At 35.5% G+C, this 16,147-nt stretch overlaps 2 protein-coding genes across 5 annotated transcripts in view; one reads left to right on the forward strand and one right to left on the reverse strand.

The window, feature by feature from the left end:
* Positions 1-6,053, forward strand: part of CLIC6 (CLIC family member 6) — a 30,641-nt gene extending 24,588 nt beyond the window's left edge. For all 3 annotated transcript variants that reach the window (XM_088144664.1, XM_088144663.1, XM_007420180.3), the window contains exons 2-6: positions 888-997; positions 3,035-3,160; positions 3,391-3,497; positions 5,218-5,399; positions 5,870-6,053. In XM_088144664.1, coding sequence (XP_088000790.1) covers positions 942-997; positions 3,035-3,160; positions 3,391-3,497; positions 5,218-5,399; positions 5,870-6,031 — 633 coding nt within the window. In that variant the 5' untranslated portion in view covers positions 888-941 and the 3' untranslated portion in view covers positions 6,032-6,053. The remainder of the gene's footprint in view (positions 1-887; positions 998-3,034; positions 3,161-3,390; positions 3,498-5,217; positions 5,400-5,869) is intronic.
* On the reverse strand, positions 3,647-16,147 carry LOC148215136 (uncharacterized). Of its 2 annotated transcripts, XM_088144666.1 has the most exons (5): positions 14,652-16,147; positions 14,220-14,351; positions 11,484-11,518; positions 10,893-11,043; positions 3,647-3,918 (listed from the first exon to the last, which is right to left on the reverse strand). In XM_088144666.1, exons 1-5 carry the CDS (start codon positions 14,749-14,751, stop codon positions 3,899-3,901), a joined length of 438 nt encoding a protein of 145 aa, XP_088000792.1. In that variant the 5' UTR covers positions 14,752-16,147; the 3' UTR covers positions 3,647-3,898. The 2 variants fall into 2 exon arrangements, with proteins under 2 accessions (XP_088000792.1, XP_088000791.1); XM_088144665.1 differs by lacking the exon at positions 3,647-3,918 and having other exon boundaries at positions 6,142-11,043.

Genomic DNA, 16,147 nt, shown 5'->3' on the forward strand with positions numbered 1-16,147 from the left:
AAATGTAAAACTCATTGTTGACAGCTAGTACCTTCTCTACTTCCATGTCTACCCCCTGAACTTTGACACAACCTTTTTAGCTAGCTTCATATATTACACTAAGCCATTTTAATGGGTTTGTTGGATAAGGTACAACTGGCAGAGTTCACCCAACAAGTTAAACTATATGTCAGGCATGGCCAACCTGAGGATCTAGAACCACATGCCAACCTCAAACTACTTTTTCAACTCTCAAGATTTTTACTGTGGGCCATAATCCAAGAGGTGAGTAGGGTCAGTCATAAGCTAAATTTAATTTAAATTTAATTTAATTAGCTGTCAGGTTCAGCCCAAAGAACTCCACGACACAGTGCAATACAGTTCTGTTGTGTTTATTAGCTTCCACCTCAAGACAGAAATCTCTCCAGACTGAACCTAAGTTCCCAAGCCAGCAAGCCACAACACCGTGAATTCCTTAGGGTGGTGCCAGTCTCAACTTCTTAAACTTCCCACGCTCCTACTGGGGGCTAAGGAAATGCTTATCTCCCTGAGTGTGGCCTTCATAACACCATTCTATCACATTAACATTAAATTAATAAAATATATTTAATATGTTTACAGACTATTAATTTTATGATTGTATGGAGACTTGAATCTCTATTATTGTATATTTTAATCTGAAAGATATCTATCTTGTTTAGCTGCAAAGGTCTACAGGTGAACCTGACAGGAACAATACTACAGCTGTCATTTAATTATTATTTGGCTGGAAGAAACAAGGGAAGAAACTGCAACAGACCATATCAGTGAGGCTGCAGTTACATGAGACTTGAACTGTGTGCATCATGCAGTAATGATTGATTATCTTAAATTAATGTCAGTAGTTTAACTAAACATTATTCTTGTAGGCTGGCAGTGATGGGGAAAGTATTGGAAATTGCCCATTTTCTCAACGCCTCTTCATGATTCTCTGGCTAAAGGGTGTTATTTTTAATGTTACCACTGTGGATTTGAAACGGTGAGTTATAAGCCTTATGATCTATTTATTTTTAATATCAAGTCTTTGGAAGCTTCCAGGTCAAGAATTCATAGCTCAAATTACTCAGAGAGACATCTGTAAATTTTTGCTAACTCCAAGTGACCTCTTATCAACTCCTTCACTGTCATGAAATAATTACATGTTTTTGCCATCAAAATCAGTGAAAAAGTGTAGAGATTTGAGACACATGGAAAGGTACAGCAAAACTTGAAATTGAAGTAGAAGGGAGAAACTGAGAAATTAGCATGAGGAAGAAATTGTGGATAAAAGGAATAAAAGACACAAAGGAGCAAAAAAGCACTAGGAAGATGCTTAGAGTTATATAATTTCTTTATTTGCTTTATTTCCAGTATTTCTATATGACCTCAATTACACATCTTCAGACAAATCAAATAATAAAAACAAATAAAGCCATTATAGATGTAACTCTCAAAAAATAAAATTTAAAATAGCCCTCTGCCAATCAGTTAGGAAGCGAAGTGTAGGTTTTAGTCTCCAAAGGCCTGCTAGAAACACCATGTAGGTACTGCTTTCTAACAGATGACTACAATGAAGGCTAGCTAGATTTTGGGGGCAGCATATTTCAAAAGGTTGAGGCGGTGATAGAGAAGCATTGGTTTTGGGACCCTATCCTTCACTTCCTGAACTGAGTTCTACAACAGAGCATTAACCTGTACCTGCCTTCAACAGATGAGATTGGGGGCATGAGAAGAGGATGGTAAAGACTTCTCTGCATCGGCCAATGTTTGGGAAAAGAGCATGGAGTATTTTAAATAGTATATGGTATAAATTCTGAACCATTTCTCCTGTCTGTTCAGAGAGTGTCAACTGTCCGTTTTAGCTGCCATTCCAGAATTACAATAAAGATTTAGTTCCTAGCCTTGCTTGTCCATGCTGTAACTTGGTAAAAAATCAGGAGTTTTTCCAAAACAGTGACTATTATCAAAGCATTTTAACCTCCCTAGTTACTCTATGGTGGATCTTAAAGTGACTGTTTGGAAAAACAGGACTTTGAGTGAGAAACTGTTGAACATACAAGGTTTCAGGCAATTTCAGAAGGTCTCAACAAGCACAATGGTTTTTAACACACTACAGTTTTTTAATTGATTAAGTATTTATAATGTTTCACATTTAACCTTTATCTATATAACCAACCTATCTTCCCTGTCCTCCCCTACCCTCCACCTCACCCTTATTTAAATCCTAGTCAAGCCATTCTATGCATCTGATGAAGTGAGATACAGCTCACAAAAGCTTATGCCTTTTAAGAAAAGGTGTCAGTTGGAAAAGATGCTACCAGACTCCTACTGATTTTTTGCCATCATAGACTAACATGGCTCTGCTCCTATGATGTCTGATTTGTGGCTGTGTCAGGAGATGGCATGAGGACTTGCATTGTGTTAGCCACTTTCCCAGTCAGTTGATTTACTTCTGGGTACTAGCAATTCATGGTACTCAGATGAAAGAGAAAGCCACTATTTTGTAGTCCTCCCAGCTGCCATGATGAGAATGGAAAACTATATTTCCCTATTTCTTTTTCCCCCCTTTCCCCCCAAAATAATGAAAAATATGTGGTGGCTTGATTAGAGCTGGCACCATCTAAAATGTCAGAGGGGAACTCAGTCAACCTGTCCCTTTCTTTGTGTTTCGTCAGAATGCTGAGAGGAGACTCATTCTTCCAAAGCCATTCTAGGATTTCATCTCTCTTTCATTTTCCAGATGGGAGAGTTGTATCTCTGTTAGCCATTTTGCATCTGTTTGAATGACATAGTTGATACGTTTTGCTAACTCCCTCACCCCCGGACTAGTTTAGCATGTCACACAAACGGGGCCATCATGTCTATTTAGACTGAACTAAGTGTGATTTATTCCGACAAATGTACTTGAATGCTACACTGGCAATCACTGTTTTAAATTCCAAGACAGGTAGCTGAACTAAAATTCAATAATTTGCAGTTAGCCAGTTTTTGTTTTTATTTTTTGCTTCCCTCAAACAAGATATTTCTGTTTGTGTAGGAAACCTGCAGACTTACAGAAGTTAGCTCCAGGAACAAATCCTCCATTTATGACTTTTGATGGTGATGTTAAAATAGATGTAAATAAAATTGAGGAATTTCTAGAAGAAAAGTTAGCACCACCAAGGTATAGTATTCTGCTGTGCTACGATTAATTTGATATTATACAGAATGGGTGTTGAATATTCTTAAATCATTGAGCATCGAGAGACCATGGATTGAAAAAGATTAAATATGGCTAATGGATGGGTAAGACATTTGACTGACATAGACAGTTAAGATCTATTTCAGGAGTCTCAAATAAAATGCTGAAAAACAATGAGATGGAATATAATTTTTGTGTGTTAAATTTTTCAGATATCCTAAACTTGCACCAAATCATCCAGAATCATACTCTGCAGGAAATGATGTATTTGCTAAATTTTCTGCATTCATAAAAAATACAAGGGAAGATGCCAATGAAAGTAAGTATTATAAACTTTGTATCATTACTAGTGAGTAGTGATAATGTTATTCATTGATATATTTGTATATGGCACTCTAACAGGATTAAATGGAAGTTCATGTGAAGAAACTTTTGTTTCCATTCTCCAGTTCCATACACCCCCCCCATGCAACCCCCCCCTATTTGGATAGTATGTGTAAAGTGGTATTCTAGGACACAGGAATATATATATATCTCTGCACAATATAGTAGCTATGCCACCTCATTTATTGGACTTTAATCCATGTTTTTTTTTTCATAGCAAGGGAAATTAAAGCATAGAAATGTATGTTTTGAAGTCTGAGGACACTTCCACATGGGCTGTTGCACTCCTCCAGTTTCCGTAGATGCCATGTCATTTGTGTTTGGCACCTGCATCTATTAACTCAGCTGTAGGAAATCTAGAATTGCAAAGACAAAAAAGTGATCATTCTATTTGCAATAATAAAGTTTTTGCAGAACTTCTGGGTTTGTTTTCCTAGGCTTCTGCTAATGTAGCATTCAAGTCGCAGGTCCCATAAAGGAGAAGGGTACCTTGATTTACAGACCTCCACAGCAACACTCAAAATTGTTTTTTGCATAGGACTAGACAAATGGTCAAAAGCAGCTGGGATTGATCTGGGTTGTTTTGATTCTGTACATGTTCTTGCAGCTGTTCCAGCATACACAGTAGCCTAACAGAGGCTTGAGGTAACACAGAGAATTGGGGGTAAACCAATAAAGAGGTCATTCTCTTTCATCCTTTGCTTTAGCAGGGGATTAAATACAAGCTGTGGCTTCTGGATTTTTTGTTTGCTTGATTTTCAAGTCACTGACTCAAAAATGGTTGGGATGAGTTTCTTTTCTGCTTTGATGAGTGCAGTGGGTAGTGGGAAAATGTTTGTTGTCTCAGGACTATCTCTCTCACACGTTCTACCCCTGAGATGACCTTCAGCACCCTGATCGAGATGCCTTTCTATAGCCATTTATCTCCCTCTTGCCTTGACTACATCCTCTCAGCAATATGCAATCTTGGTTTCAGCCCCTGGGAGGGAAGAGTGCTTGGTTGCAAAATTACCCCAATGCTATCTTATCACTGTAGCTAGCCAAAGACTTTTATATGCAACAGCAGCTTCAAAGATACCCCTTTATAGTAATTTTATTTGCTTTTCATTTTCTCTACCCCATGTTTTTATTTATTTACTTTCTTTTCTAACTGATAGCTAATATTCTGTGGCTACTGATCATGCTTAATCATCTTCATCAACTTGTTTGTTTCCTTTAGGTATTATTAGAGGTTAAGAGCCCCCCCTCTACCTGATTCGTCCTCCATTTCACCACCTGCTTTCTCCCTTATATTTTCTACTCCTTTATTCTCTTCTTTAACATTACAATCTTTATCCATTTATCAGCTCAGATTCTGAGTGCAGGGCTTGGCTGAGTGGCCCCACCGTTTTGGATTTTATATCTTCTCCTTTCTCCCACGTGGACAGCTTTGTCACTTGTGGTGCGTCTGTGCGTGTGTGCGTGTATGTGTGTAGGGTGGGGAGTACTTTTTACAAGTTATTTTCTCAAGATCTTTTTATCACAGCAAGTATCAGATTTCTCCCTCCAAGTATTCAGACTGTTATCTTCCTCTTCTTGGGTAGCGCTGTTTTGGCTACATAATTACCAGGGTACAAATAGTGAATTCCACTATTCTCCTTTTTCTTTGATTCTAGATTTAGAAAAAGCATTGCTTAAGGCTTTAAATAAACTGAATAATTACTTAACTACACCCTTGCCTGAAGAAATAGATGCCTATAGCACTGAAGACATCACTGTTTCCACAAGGAAATTCCTAGATGGTGATGAACTCACATTAGCAGATTGCAATCTCTTGCCAAAACTTCATATCATCAAGGTTTGTTTTTTTTCCTTTATATAAAACTAAATAATGCATGCAAGAATAATTCCTCCTATACATTTGTTTCATAGTGAGTGAATACTCCAAACTATGTTTATGTATGCTTTTATGCAGTGTTTATGCCAATTTGTCATATAAACCATTTTTAGAAAATTATAATTTCAACTCAGATTTATCTCACATTTAATATTTTAAAAATCCTTACTTTAAGTTTAGTCTATTCTATCCCTTCCATTCAAGCCAAACAGTTAATGAAGAAGAATGACCAAAAACTATGAATGTCCAATTTTTTTTCAGATTACCTGTTTTTCAAAGTGCAAGATATAAAATACTTCTTTAGTGCTACATTAAAGTTCATTTTGTACAATTTTCCATCACTATATTTTTGGTTTCTACCAATTCCTTAAGAAACAATACTCTGTTGATAAGCCTAATGATTTCTTCATTTATCTTTTTTTTTTTTTAAGGTTGTGGCAAAGAAGTATAGAAATTTTGAATTTCCATCTGAAATGATTGGTATCTGGAGATATTTGAATAATGCATATGATAGGGATGAATTCATAAATACTTGCCCTGCAGATCGGGAAATAGAACATGCCTATTTGGATGTTGCAAAAAGAATGAAATAAACCAAGAATGTTCTGTGTCTTATATTTCTTCTGTGAGTGTGATTTTTTTTAAAGAAATCAAAAGCAAACCATCCATTCAGCAGCAAGGTTTTTAAGCTATGAAATGGAGAAATTTTCTGGGTACAACTATTTTATTAATCCACTTATTGAAATATATAGTATGTGGGATTTTTTGTATGTTTGTGTGTGTGTGTGTGTGTGTGTGTGTGTATGTGTAATTATGGATATGCATATAAACTAGACATATAGGCTGTATGTTAATTTGATCAAAACTGACAACATTTGCAATAGTGACATCTAAATTATATAACAATTACAGGTTTTAGGCTTCTGATAGTTATTTTCCTACATCAAGAACTTGAGAGGTTATGTAGGGTTAAAATTTAAAGGACTTAACTGGAGCTATTTTTCTTTGTTTTGCTTCCAAGTCTAATAAGAACACTGAAGAATAGTTATGTATGTTGTCCCGCATGTAGATTTCTATTTGAATTGATCGACTTCTAGGTACCAATCACAGCTGATTGCTTGCAAACATCCATTTTTAAACATTGATAATAAGGTATGGAGGATTTGATATAATCCAGCTTCTGTTGGCATTGGGAATAACAACTAAAAGACTTCAGATAAGTTTATACTGTATAGCATCAGTCTCCAGGCACCACAAAAGTAAATGTAAAATTCCATTATTTTCTCTTGACATTTCTGGAAGACTTCAGCATTCTCACCTGAAATTTATATATTAGCACCAACATCTTGCCAAATTTGGCAAGATCATTTTGGCCTTATTTTATTTTAAATTATTTTTTATTTGGCTTGGAGGCTCTAGGACAGTGTTTCTCAACCTTGTCAACTTTAACATGTTCCAGAATTCCCTAGTCAGCAGTGTGAGTTGAAATCCACACATCTTAAAGTTGTCAAGGTTGAGAAACACTGCTCTAGAGGCTGGGTGTGCCACAAATTCTTTGGTGCCTGAGGAATTGCATTGGCAATTTCTGGTCTGTTGTGTTTCATCCATGGGGGCCCAACAACAGGTAGTTGCACCTGTGTGCTTGTTTTACAGAGATCTAGACCTCTTTGGAGAATTCTCATTGCACATGTAAATGCCAGTTTTTGTATTCCATGGCATAATAATCCCAAGCACTGCTGCATCAACTTCCAAGTATTTAACAATTCATTTACCTACAAGGCAGGTGCCAAAGGTCCTAATTTCTACTGTTGGCTGCAATGAAAGTTATTTATTAGTGAGGGAAAGCCAGACAGCTGCTGGAATGGCCTTATTGTTGAGCTCATAGTCCCTTTGACTATGAGGATAGTCAGAGACATTTTAAATAGAGACAACAGATTCCTGTTCTCATTCAAATGTATTACAGTTTCTGTTTTGTTTCAGAGCTATTGCCAGATTGATTGAGTGAAGTCTTAAAAAGAAGAAGTTACTTCATTTTCTCCCTCTCAAGATACATGGAACAAATAAAACAAAGAAATCCCTTGGTTTAATACTTTGGTATAAGGGCAAAAAGAAGCTGCTATTAATTCTTCATAATACTTGCATCTAGGAAGATGACTTGTCACAGATATATTAACTTTCCATAAACATTGATTTAATACTTTGGATGCCAGGGGGATCCAAGGGAAATTATTTTTCCCTTCCCCTGTCTGCAGTCAAACCAAGATTAATACTATATTTGATATGTTACACAGGAAACAAATATTACTGCTACATTCAATCTGCTGAAGCATATATAAACAATACATTAAAATATTGTAGTTAATTAATATACTTCACATATTTGAACAGAAAATATACAAATTATGATTTAAATATGTTGATCTGTATTTTAAGTTTGTACTGATTTTAAGTTTGGAGAAAGGGAAGAATTAGGAAACCATTTGGATCAAAACTACTGAATTTAAATATAACTAATTGGTTTAAATGGAAGCATTAGCCATTTGCTTAATATTACTCCATTAGGTCCGATGCCATTTCAGAAAGTGTAACCATAGTTTATGGTGAAAAAGAAGACAGACATTTGTGTTTTTACTAGATCTGTAGAAGAAAATTGAGCAGCTCATTGTATAAGTTACACTTTCATAATCAGAAACAAAAAAGATAAAGAAAATTGAATCACCATATTCTTGGAGTACTTTTAGTAAAAAGCAAGGTTATGCATAGTTCTAGTGCTTGGATTAAAAAAAAATCACTTCATTAATTGCAGAAAATTCAGATAATTGAGCTAAATGTATGAAATTGTTATTACTAGTACTAGTAATATAGTAACTGAGATAATACCTTATCACTATGAACCCAGCTAGGAACAATTGTTCTTGGCTACTGTGCCTTTTATGAATGACTGATTAAAGAGATTCATGCATTCATTACTGGAATAATATAGAAAAGTAGGGCTTGCATTTCAAACACCACATAAAACAAAAAAAATAAGATAAAATTCTGCACAAAGAAAACTACTATCACAATTAACTATCCTATCCAGTATCACCAATTTCCTATGGTCCTGCTAATCAAGTACCAAACCAGCACCTTGTCACTTTTCATAGCCATCTATAAGTAGAAGCTAACTTGATTTTGAAAGGTACTCATGGATTCTCACAGCCTGTTTTTTTATATTCCTCATTGTATACTTACCTTGAAGTACATTTTATTCCTGAACAGAACTGGCTTTTTAAACAATGCTCAAGGGTTGGTGAATTTCCTAATGCCATCAACAGTTATCCTCTGACCCAGAATAGAACTTGTCCTACTCAAAGTATTCAGCTATATTTACTAATTATTGCATCTTTCCAAACAGTATTACCAAATTAAGCATGTCAGCTGTTTAACATGCTGATTGCCATGTTACTACTACTGTTACTACTGATGTAGTGAATGACAGTATCTCACACAGCATGGAAATAGAGTTTTCCAACTAAGTGTGTTATGAACCATAATATATTCATTCCAGGACTCCCCACTTCCTATGGATTGCTGTCATGACAGCATTTAAGGCACAAGAGCCTGGGAAACCTAATTTCCAAACACACAACGTTCAATGGCACACAACTGCACATAATGTTATACAGGTAGTCCCTTGGTTAAGAACGCCCAGTTTACAGATGACCCATAATTAAGATTGGAGCCTATTGTAGCAAAATTCGAGTTAGATACACAATGTTCAAGTTCATTACACAATACTACTTATACTGTATTATACAATAATACTGTTCTGGCTTACATTCAAATTCGACTTAAGGACAGACCTTGGGAATGGAACTTTTTCTTAAACTGGGGACTGCCTGTACCAACACTGAAAACTACATTTCTCAAAGTTCTTGGCATCTGTGAACTTTGCAGTGCTAGCTTTCTAGATAGGAGAAAAGAGAAGTCTGACTTGCAAAGTGCTGCCCAGTTGAACTTTCTCAGATGTTGAGGCTGCTACTGCCAAATAAATGGAAAGGATCAAGATAGTGGCTCGAGGTTCAGAGATCTGTGCATGGACTTGGAGTGGCATTTGGACCACATTGCACAACTGTAAGAGTGTTAGGAGCATTAAAAATTACAATGTTGCAGCTGGAGACAGAAAAAGCAGTGGAGGCTAGTAGTTTTCTGAGTCTAATTCCAAATTAAGCTGCAGGAAATTTACCAGTCCCAAGATTGGGATGACTGGAAGAGCAAAAAATTAGTATATGTGTATAGGCCATACCTATAGTCCAGCTCTATTTTGGGTACTACTTGTAGTTAGATGTGTTGCAATAGCATTGAAAAGCAGCCTGTGGATCAAACGAAGTGCTAAGAATAATGACATTCCAAGCTATGGACATACAAATTATTGGACATCCTAGGCATTTCCCAGCAACTTCTATGGACAACCTCAGTCCTGGAGAGTGTATGTCATTTTTTGTGTATTATCTGAAGAAACACCTATATTTTGTCACCACTGTTTTGTCACTGTCTGACAGTTGTCATCCAGAAAGATTTATCACTTTTATTCCTGTCAAGATTCCATTGATATATCATGGTTCATATAAAAATTATTTTATTATATTATTATTGTAATTTTTTTAAAAAAATGCTAAAAGTCTTAAATACTGAGACATGTTTTAAATATATATGAGCACAAAGCACATACGGTCAAATTGCTATTTGTATGAATCACTGCTGTGGAAGAAGTCTTCAGATTCTGAAGATTTCATTGTCAGGCTTCAATTCCTTAATCACCAAAATGGTTTGTTGATTTGACACTTTTAAGCAGCTACTTGCTTTGCACACAGTATTTCCAAAAACAAGCTGGAATAGAAGAAAACATCACTTTTAAAACCCAGTTAAAATATGATTCACATGAGCCTCTCTCTAATATAGCTTTGCTCATGGAATACATTCAGTTGGCCATTCACATCTATCTGCTTTTGGCACCCCCCAACCCGGAACCTTTCAGATACACTGAAATCCCACCTCTTGGCATTCCCACCATTCAGCCATGCTGACAGGAATTCTGGGAGTTGCACTTCCAACGCGCCTGGTTAGTAGCAGGTTGGGAAAGTTTGCATTGACCTATGATTTACTACCTGCGTTCTCCTGCAGCTCCCGGCTTTTTCTGGCCAAAGCAAAACTAGCAAGGCTCTACCCACTGTCACTGATATCAGAATGGTGCAGGCAGGGATAAACTTCCAGGATATGAATGGTCTTCCCGCAATCAGTGGCGGAATGGAATAATGGCTGGGACAAAATGATGACTCCCAAGATCAGTCGATGTAATGTATCAAAAACTTCAGAATCCAGACCTCTATGCAACTGGATCATGGCATTTCTTAATTTTAATTCAAGCCTTTTGGTGTTTACACTAACACTGTTTTCTGCCAGAAGACGTACCTCTTTTCTTTGATTTCTTGGAAGGCTGGAGTGTTGCTCTTTGGAAGTTCTTCCTAGTTAAAGGATAGGTTTTCAGGAAATCCTTGCTTGATTCAACAATACCTTGTTGTTGAGGAAAGTGGGGACTAGTCTGCCCTTTACTCAACACATCCTATCCAGAATGTAAAAAAAGAAAAAAAGCAGAAGGGTTAACCGCAAAAGAATTTCGAAGGCTATTCTTGAAACAGCAGTTTTGAGAATGTGTATTGATATTCCCTCATTTATGGAGCTACATCATTTAGCTCAGGTTTAAGAAATCTGTGTTTCCATGTCGTCTGGAGCTGCAGGTTGTTTAGCAGCATTAAGAGAAAGGACAGTCCCAGGTACACATTTTTTGTCATTTGTTTGTTTCCAATTAAAATGCATTCCTCAGATCCTCAGAACTCTTTGCTTATGTGTGCGAAGATCCTCACAGAAAGAACTATTCTGATAAACTAATTTGTAATTAGAACCCTAGAAAAAAATGCTTTTTTTTTTTTTTTTTGCAATGTTAGAATATTAGTGAAAGGGAGGAATTGTTTTTTTGTTTTTAGAAAGGTGGCAATTTCTTACCCTTTTGATTGTCTTTCCAAATATCTTTGCATGAGCTGAAAGGTAAATGGGAAAATGAGTTAAAAATAGAATATTATCATTTGACACTATGCATCAGCATCTATGGCATGGTGTAGGTTTAAATTTGCAAGCACTACAAAAAAAGTTTCAGAATAGAATAATTTTGACCATAGTTCCTTCTCTTTCTCCACTAGGGCATTATTTTGCTTAAGCTCACAGGATTGTTGCTGTGGGGAAAATAGGAGGAGCAAGTAGTATTAGGTATGTTTGCCACCTTGAATTGTATAAAAATAATAAAGGCAGCATAAAAAAATCTAAAAAAATACTAAAGGTAAATATACCTTTGTCCAGCAATATATGTATTTTTTTTTTCTTTTCTCCATGTATAGTTAAGAGAGATTGACTGGCTTGTCCTTCCCTTCCTTTTGAAAAGGTAGGGAAATTAAAAAGGCAGCAAGAAGCAAGTTAGATCATCAACTGGTAATGTCCTTAATTGTTTAATTTATCAAACAAATTAATTGGCAATGCAAATCCCAGTCAATGAAAAAAAGTATTACAAAAAGTACATTAAAAACACCAATATCAATACTTGGGCTCTGTTCGGACTGTAGCATAGCTCACTTAATTATAATCATCCTAGTTCTTTTTCTGTTCTTCCGGGATTTGTTGTTTCCCTAAGTCTCATCATGCTTTATGACATGGGATTTTGTAGGGGCAGAACAATTCTACTGAGCCTTTGACAAGCCTACTGCCTTTTCCGATTCATCCTATCAGAGATGAAGTATGGGAGAAGTAGCATTCACTGTTAGTCCAGGGTTTCTCAGCCTTAGCACTGGAGAGATGTGGCATAGTACAAATCCTTTATTTTGAAATGTCTTGGAAGTTTTTCCCGTGGAAGATTTGACTTACTTCGAATTTCACTACAGAAGAAATGTGAAAATAATTCATTATATCATTCCAATTATAGGTGTTGGCACTTGGAACTTCTTTTTAGCTAATTTAACTAAGCTAAAAATGTTTATCTGAATAGCACTGTTGCCTTGACTTTCCCCCCTTTGCTGATAAGTTTCTTTTCTTCCTACTTTCCATGCCAACCCTAACCTTTAGTGGGATGTAGAACAAAGATCTGGGCATGCTGACTCACATTCTTCTTTTAAAGGCCTTCAGTCTCTCAGCAATAGGGTTACCTTCAGCTCTTCAGATAAGTCTGCACACTAAGTTGTGTTTATACAGTTTCTGCTCCACAGTTAAACAAATATGGACTTCCTTTATGCTTTTATATTAGCATGGGGGTGGTTAAAAACCATAAATGCTTAACTCAGATGTCCTTTGTGGTCTTAGAATGTTAGTGCAGCTTCGGATATATAAATTTCAAATGAATGGATATAGCTCTGAATAAAGCACTAATATAGAATGCTGGAAAGCTTTTTCCCCCTCTTTCTTTTAAAATATATTCAAACTGTTGTTGCAACCTGTCATTTTAATGTTACAATAGATTTTAATGTTAAATCCAATTTCAGTACTGTCTGTCTCCTGATTTTTCAAAGCATGGTGCATTCTACTATCTGATATATATCATTTAATTAAAATATCAAACTGATTTGTACCCAAGGACATAATTTGTATCCAAGGACAATTTGTTTATATACTGAATTTATCTCTTACCTTTCTGCAGTCAAATGCTACTTAAACATCATGTAAGATAACTCAAAACCAAATTATCCATTATTATTATTACTACTACTACTACTATTATTATTATTATTATTATTATTATTATTATTATAAAAAACAGTGTAAAATCACAGCTGCCAATTCTTTAGCTGGTGTTGGCTTTCATTTGCATCTAATTCTTCTCAAGAACCTAGGAAGTTGTAATGTATTGGTGTAGTATATTTGTGGATCCAAGCAGTGTGGCCTTTTGTAATTGACAGATTGAAATTTTGTCAATGTGCAGATTTTCTAAATGCATCTAAGGTTTTTTGGATGGCACTCAGTGTGCCAATAACCACTGAGACCACCACTGCTGATTTATGCCATAATCTTTCAACTTTGATTTTCAGATCTGGATACTTTGTGGCTTTCTCCAATTCTTTTCTTCTATTCTACTATCTCCTGGTATTGCCACGTCAATTATCCACATTTTCTTTTTTTTAGTCACAGTTAAATCCTGGTGTGTTATGCGCCAAGACTACTGTATCAGTTTTTATGTGGGAATTATTATTATTATTATTATTATCATCATCATCATCATCATCATCATCATCATCATCATCATCATCATCTCATTTCTACACACATAATAAGGCAAAAGTTATTTCTCAAACTCATATTGGACAGTCATTTTAATTCATTACAGAAATACTCATATTGTGATAAATATGAGTTTTGTGACCTACTACATGAATTCAAAATCTTAATATTTTGGAAATTGCAAAATACAGAGGCAATCAGAAATACTATTTTCCCCAAAATCTTACAATCTGATCAAGTAATAATTATATCTTTGTATGCATATAATCTTAGAATGGAAAAATGTAATGGAATTATCCAAGTGTTAATACATAAACACATTTGTGTTCAATGAATTGATTACCAGTTTATCAAGTGCCTAAAAAGAATGTAACCAATTTGAAATGATAATACCATAAATTAGCTACATGTAATTAATCTATTGTAATCAACAATATATTATGACTTCATGCACAACGGTCTTTTGTTTACTTGTTTAGTTACCTTGAAATTTTGTGGTTTTGGTAATTAACCTGTGGTTGATACTTTTCTGTACTTCATCAAAAGCTGGTAAAAATTCCAAGATGGATTTTTGTTGATTAGGTAAAGTTTCTTCCTCAACCTTTTGGTTGTTATCTGGAAAAAAAAAAAAAGGAAAATATCTTGGACTATTCCATTATGTAAGGAATGACCAACTTTTCAATAATCAACAAAAAATATTGCAGTCGTATCTGTTCTTGTATGGAAATAAACCTTTTTGTACAAAGATTATCAGTATTAAACTGATGGGTTTCTATAGGTTCAGACTGATGTTGCTGTTTGCTACAATGCAGCACCCAATCATTTAACAATACGAAAACTTTCACTTTCTCAAAGCAGGTAACAAAGACAGACAAGATCCTAAACTAGTACTTTGGAAATAGAGCTTTAGCTTACCTTCATGACTGTTGGGTATCACTAGTGGAACAATTGTCTGAATGGCTGAAGAAATGGGTATGGTGACCAAGAGACTAACTAACAAGAGATGAATTTCCATAGTAAGAAAACAGGAATATTAGGGTTCCCAGGTCTGTACTGTGATTGCCTTTTCCAAGGTTTCTCAAGACTCTCTCATTCAAATTATCTCTCTCTTCAGGTATACTGCACTTGGCATGGACTTTTAAACCCTTGTTTCCTTCTGTGATTCAGAAAATAAATCTCCAATCGAATGCTATTTTACCAACCTGCATTTTGACATTTGCCAACATGCGTCTTTCTATTTCTGAGGCTTGCTTTGTGCCTTTCTACTAATATTCTCCAACGTCAATGCTCTTTTCTCTGGTTAAGCAAACACATTAACTTTATGTTATCATTGCTTGAACAGAAGAACCTCTAAAATGTATACACAAACTTTGGGCTAAAGTAGTAAGGGGAAAGGTCAGGTACCACAGACATAGAAAATAACCTTAGATTGTACAATGTCTCCCTTTTGACTTTTAATGGGGATGCTCATAAAGAGCAACATTTTCAAACAGGCTGGTGACGTCACTGGGTAACTTAGCAAACATCTCAGAAGCAAACAAGTAACAGAAGTGAGCCATGGGGAGGCCAGTGCTAAAGCAAGTGATTAGATAAAATTAGGATGAACAAATCTCCCAGAATGACTTGTCAAAAGTATGCCCAATCTAATAAACAGCCTACAGAGTGCCAAAGACACATCACTTTTTTGACTAGTAGAGAGATTTCTTTTCTCATAGTTCAGAAGCTTTCTCTGGCTGGAAGATTACCTAATCTAAAATAGCTGAGCGTGCCACAATATTAGCAGAATGGTTCAGAGCAACTGATCTTGTCAAACAGTTAATGACATTAGTACATGTATTATTGTACAAAAATGCACTAATTTCTATTTTGAAGATACAATACTGTGTGCCAGAGCATATTAATTTACAAGAATAAAATAAATCTTACGGCAGAATTTGATTCTCTATATGGATTGACTGGTTCTATGCTGAGGGTACGTGTGTGCGTGTGTATGTGTGTGTTTTGCGGTGTAACATGTTTTGGACTGAGGGATAGCACTCCAAAAGATGTGGCAGAACCTGGGAAAAAAGTTACATTTGTTGAATTGCTATTTTTAAAAAGAAAATGAACATGGTATACCTATTTTTCCTCATGGAATTATCAATTTTCTTCTGCCATATTACATATCATGATTATGGGGTTTAGGGGTTTATATTTTTAGGGGTGTTTTTTCTCTCTTTTTTTCCCTTTTCCTCTCTTTTTATCAATTATCAATAATATAGTGGAGATTTTGCTATTAAACTCAAAAATGCATATTTCTTTTCGTTTATAGTGTATCATGAACACAACTCAATGTACTCTGCTTTGTATCTCTTACTAATGTTATATTGAGCATTAATTGTATTACTTCAGTAATTATCTGTCCATCTACT

This window comes from Python bivittatus, unplaced genomic scaffold, assembly GCF_059951505.1.
Source record: "Python bivittatus isolate LINGU-HERP-01145 unplaced genomic scaffold, Pbiv_v1 ctg000350_np1212, whole genome shotgun sequence".
Lineage (NCBI taxonomy): Eukaryota > Metazoa > Chordata > Lepidosauria > Squamata > Pythonidae > Python > Python bivittatus.

Excerpts from the sequence above, each read along its gene's own strand:
- LOC148215136 (XM_088144665.1), bottom strand. The coding sequence starts at position 14,751 with ATGGAAATTCATCTCTTGTTAGTTAGTCTCTTGGTCACCATACCCATT. Across the intron at positions 14,352-14,651 it reads GATACCCAACAGTCATGAAG|ATAACAACCAAAAGGTTGAG; the intron begins GTAAGCTAAAGC and ends TTTTTTTTCCAG. Across the intron at positions 11,044-11,483 it reads TTGGAAAGACAATCAAAAGG|GATGTGTTGAGTAAAGGGCA; the intron begins GTAAGAAATTGC and ends CATTCTGGATAG.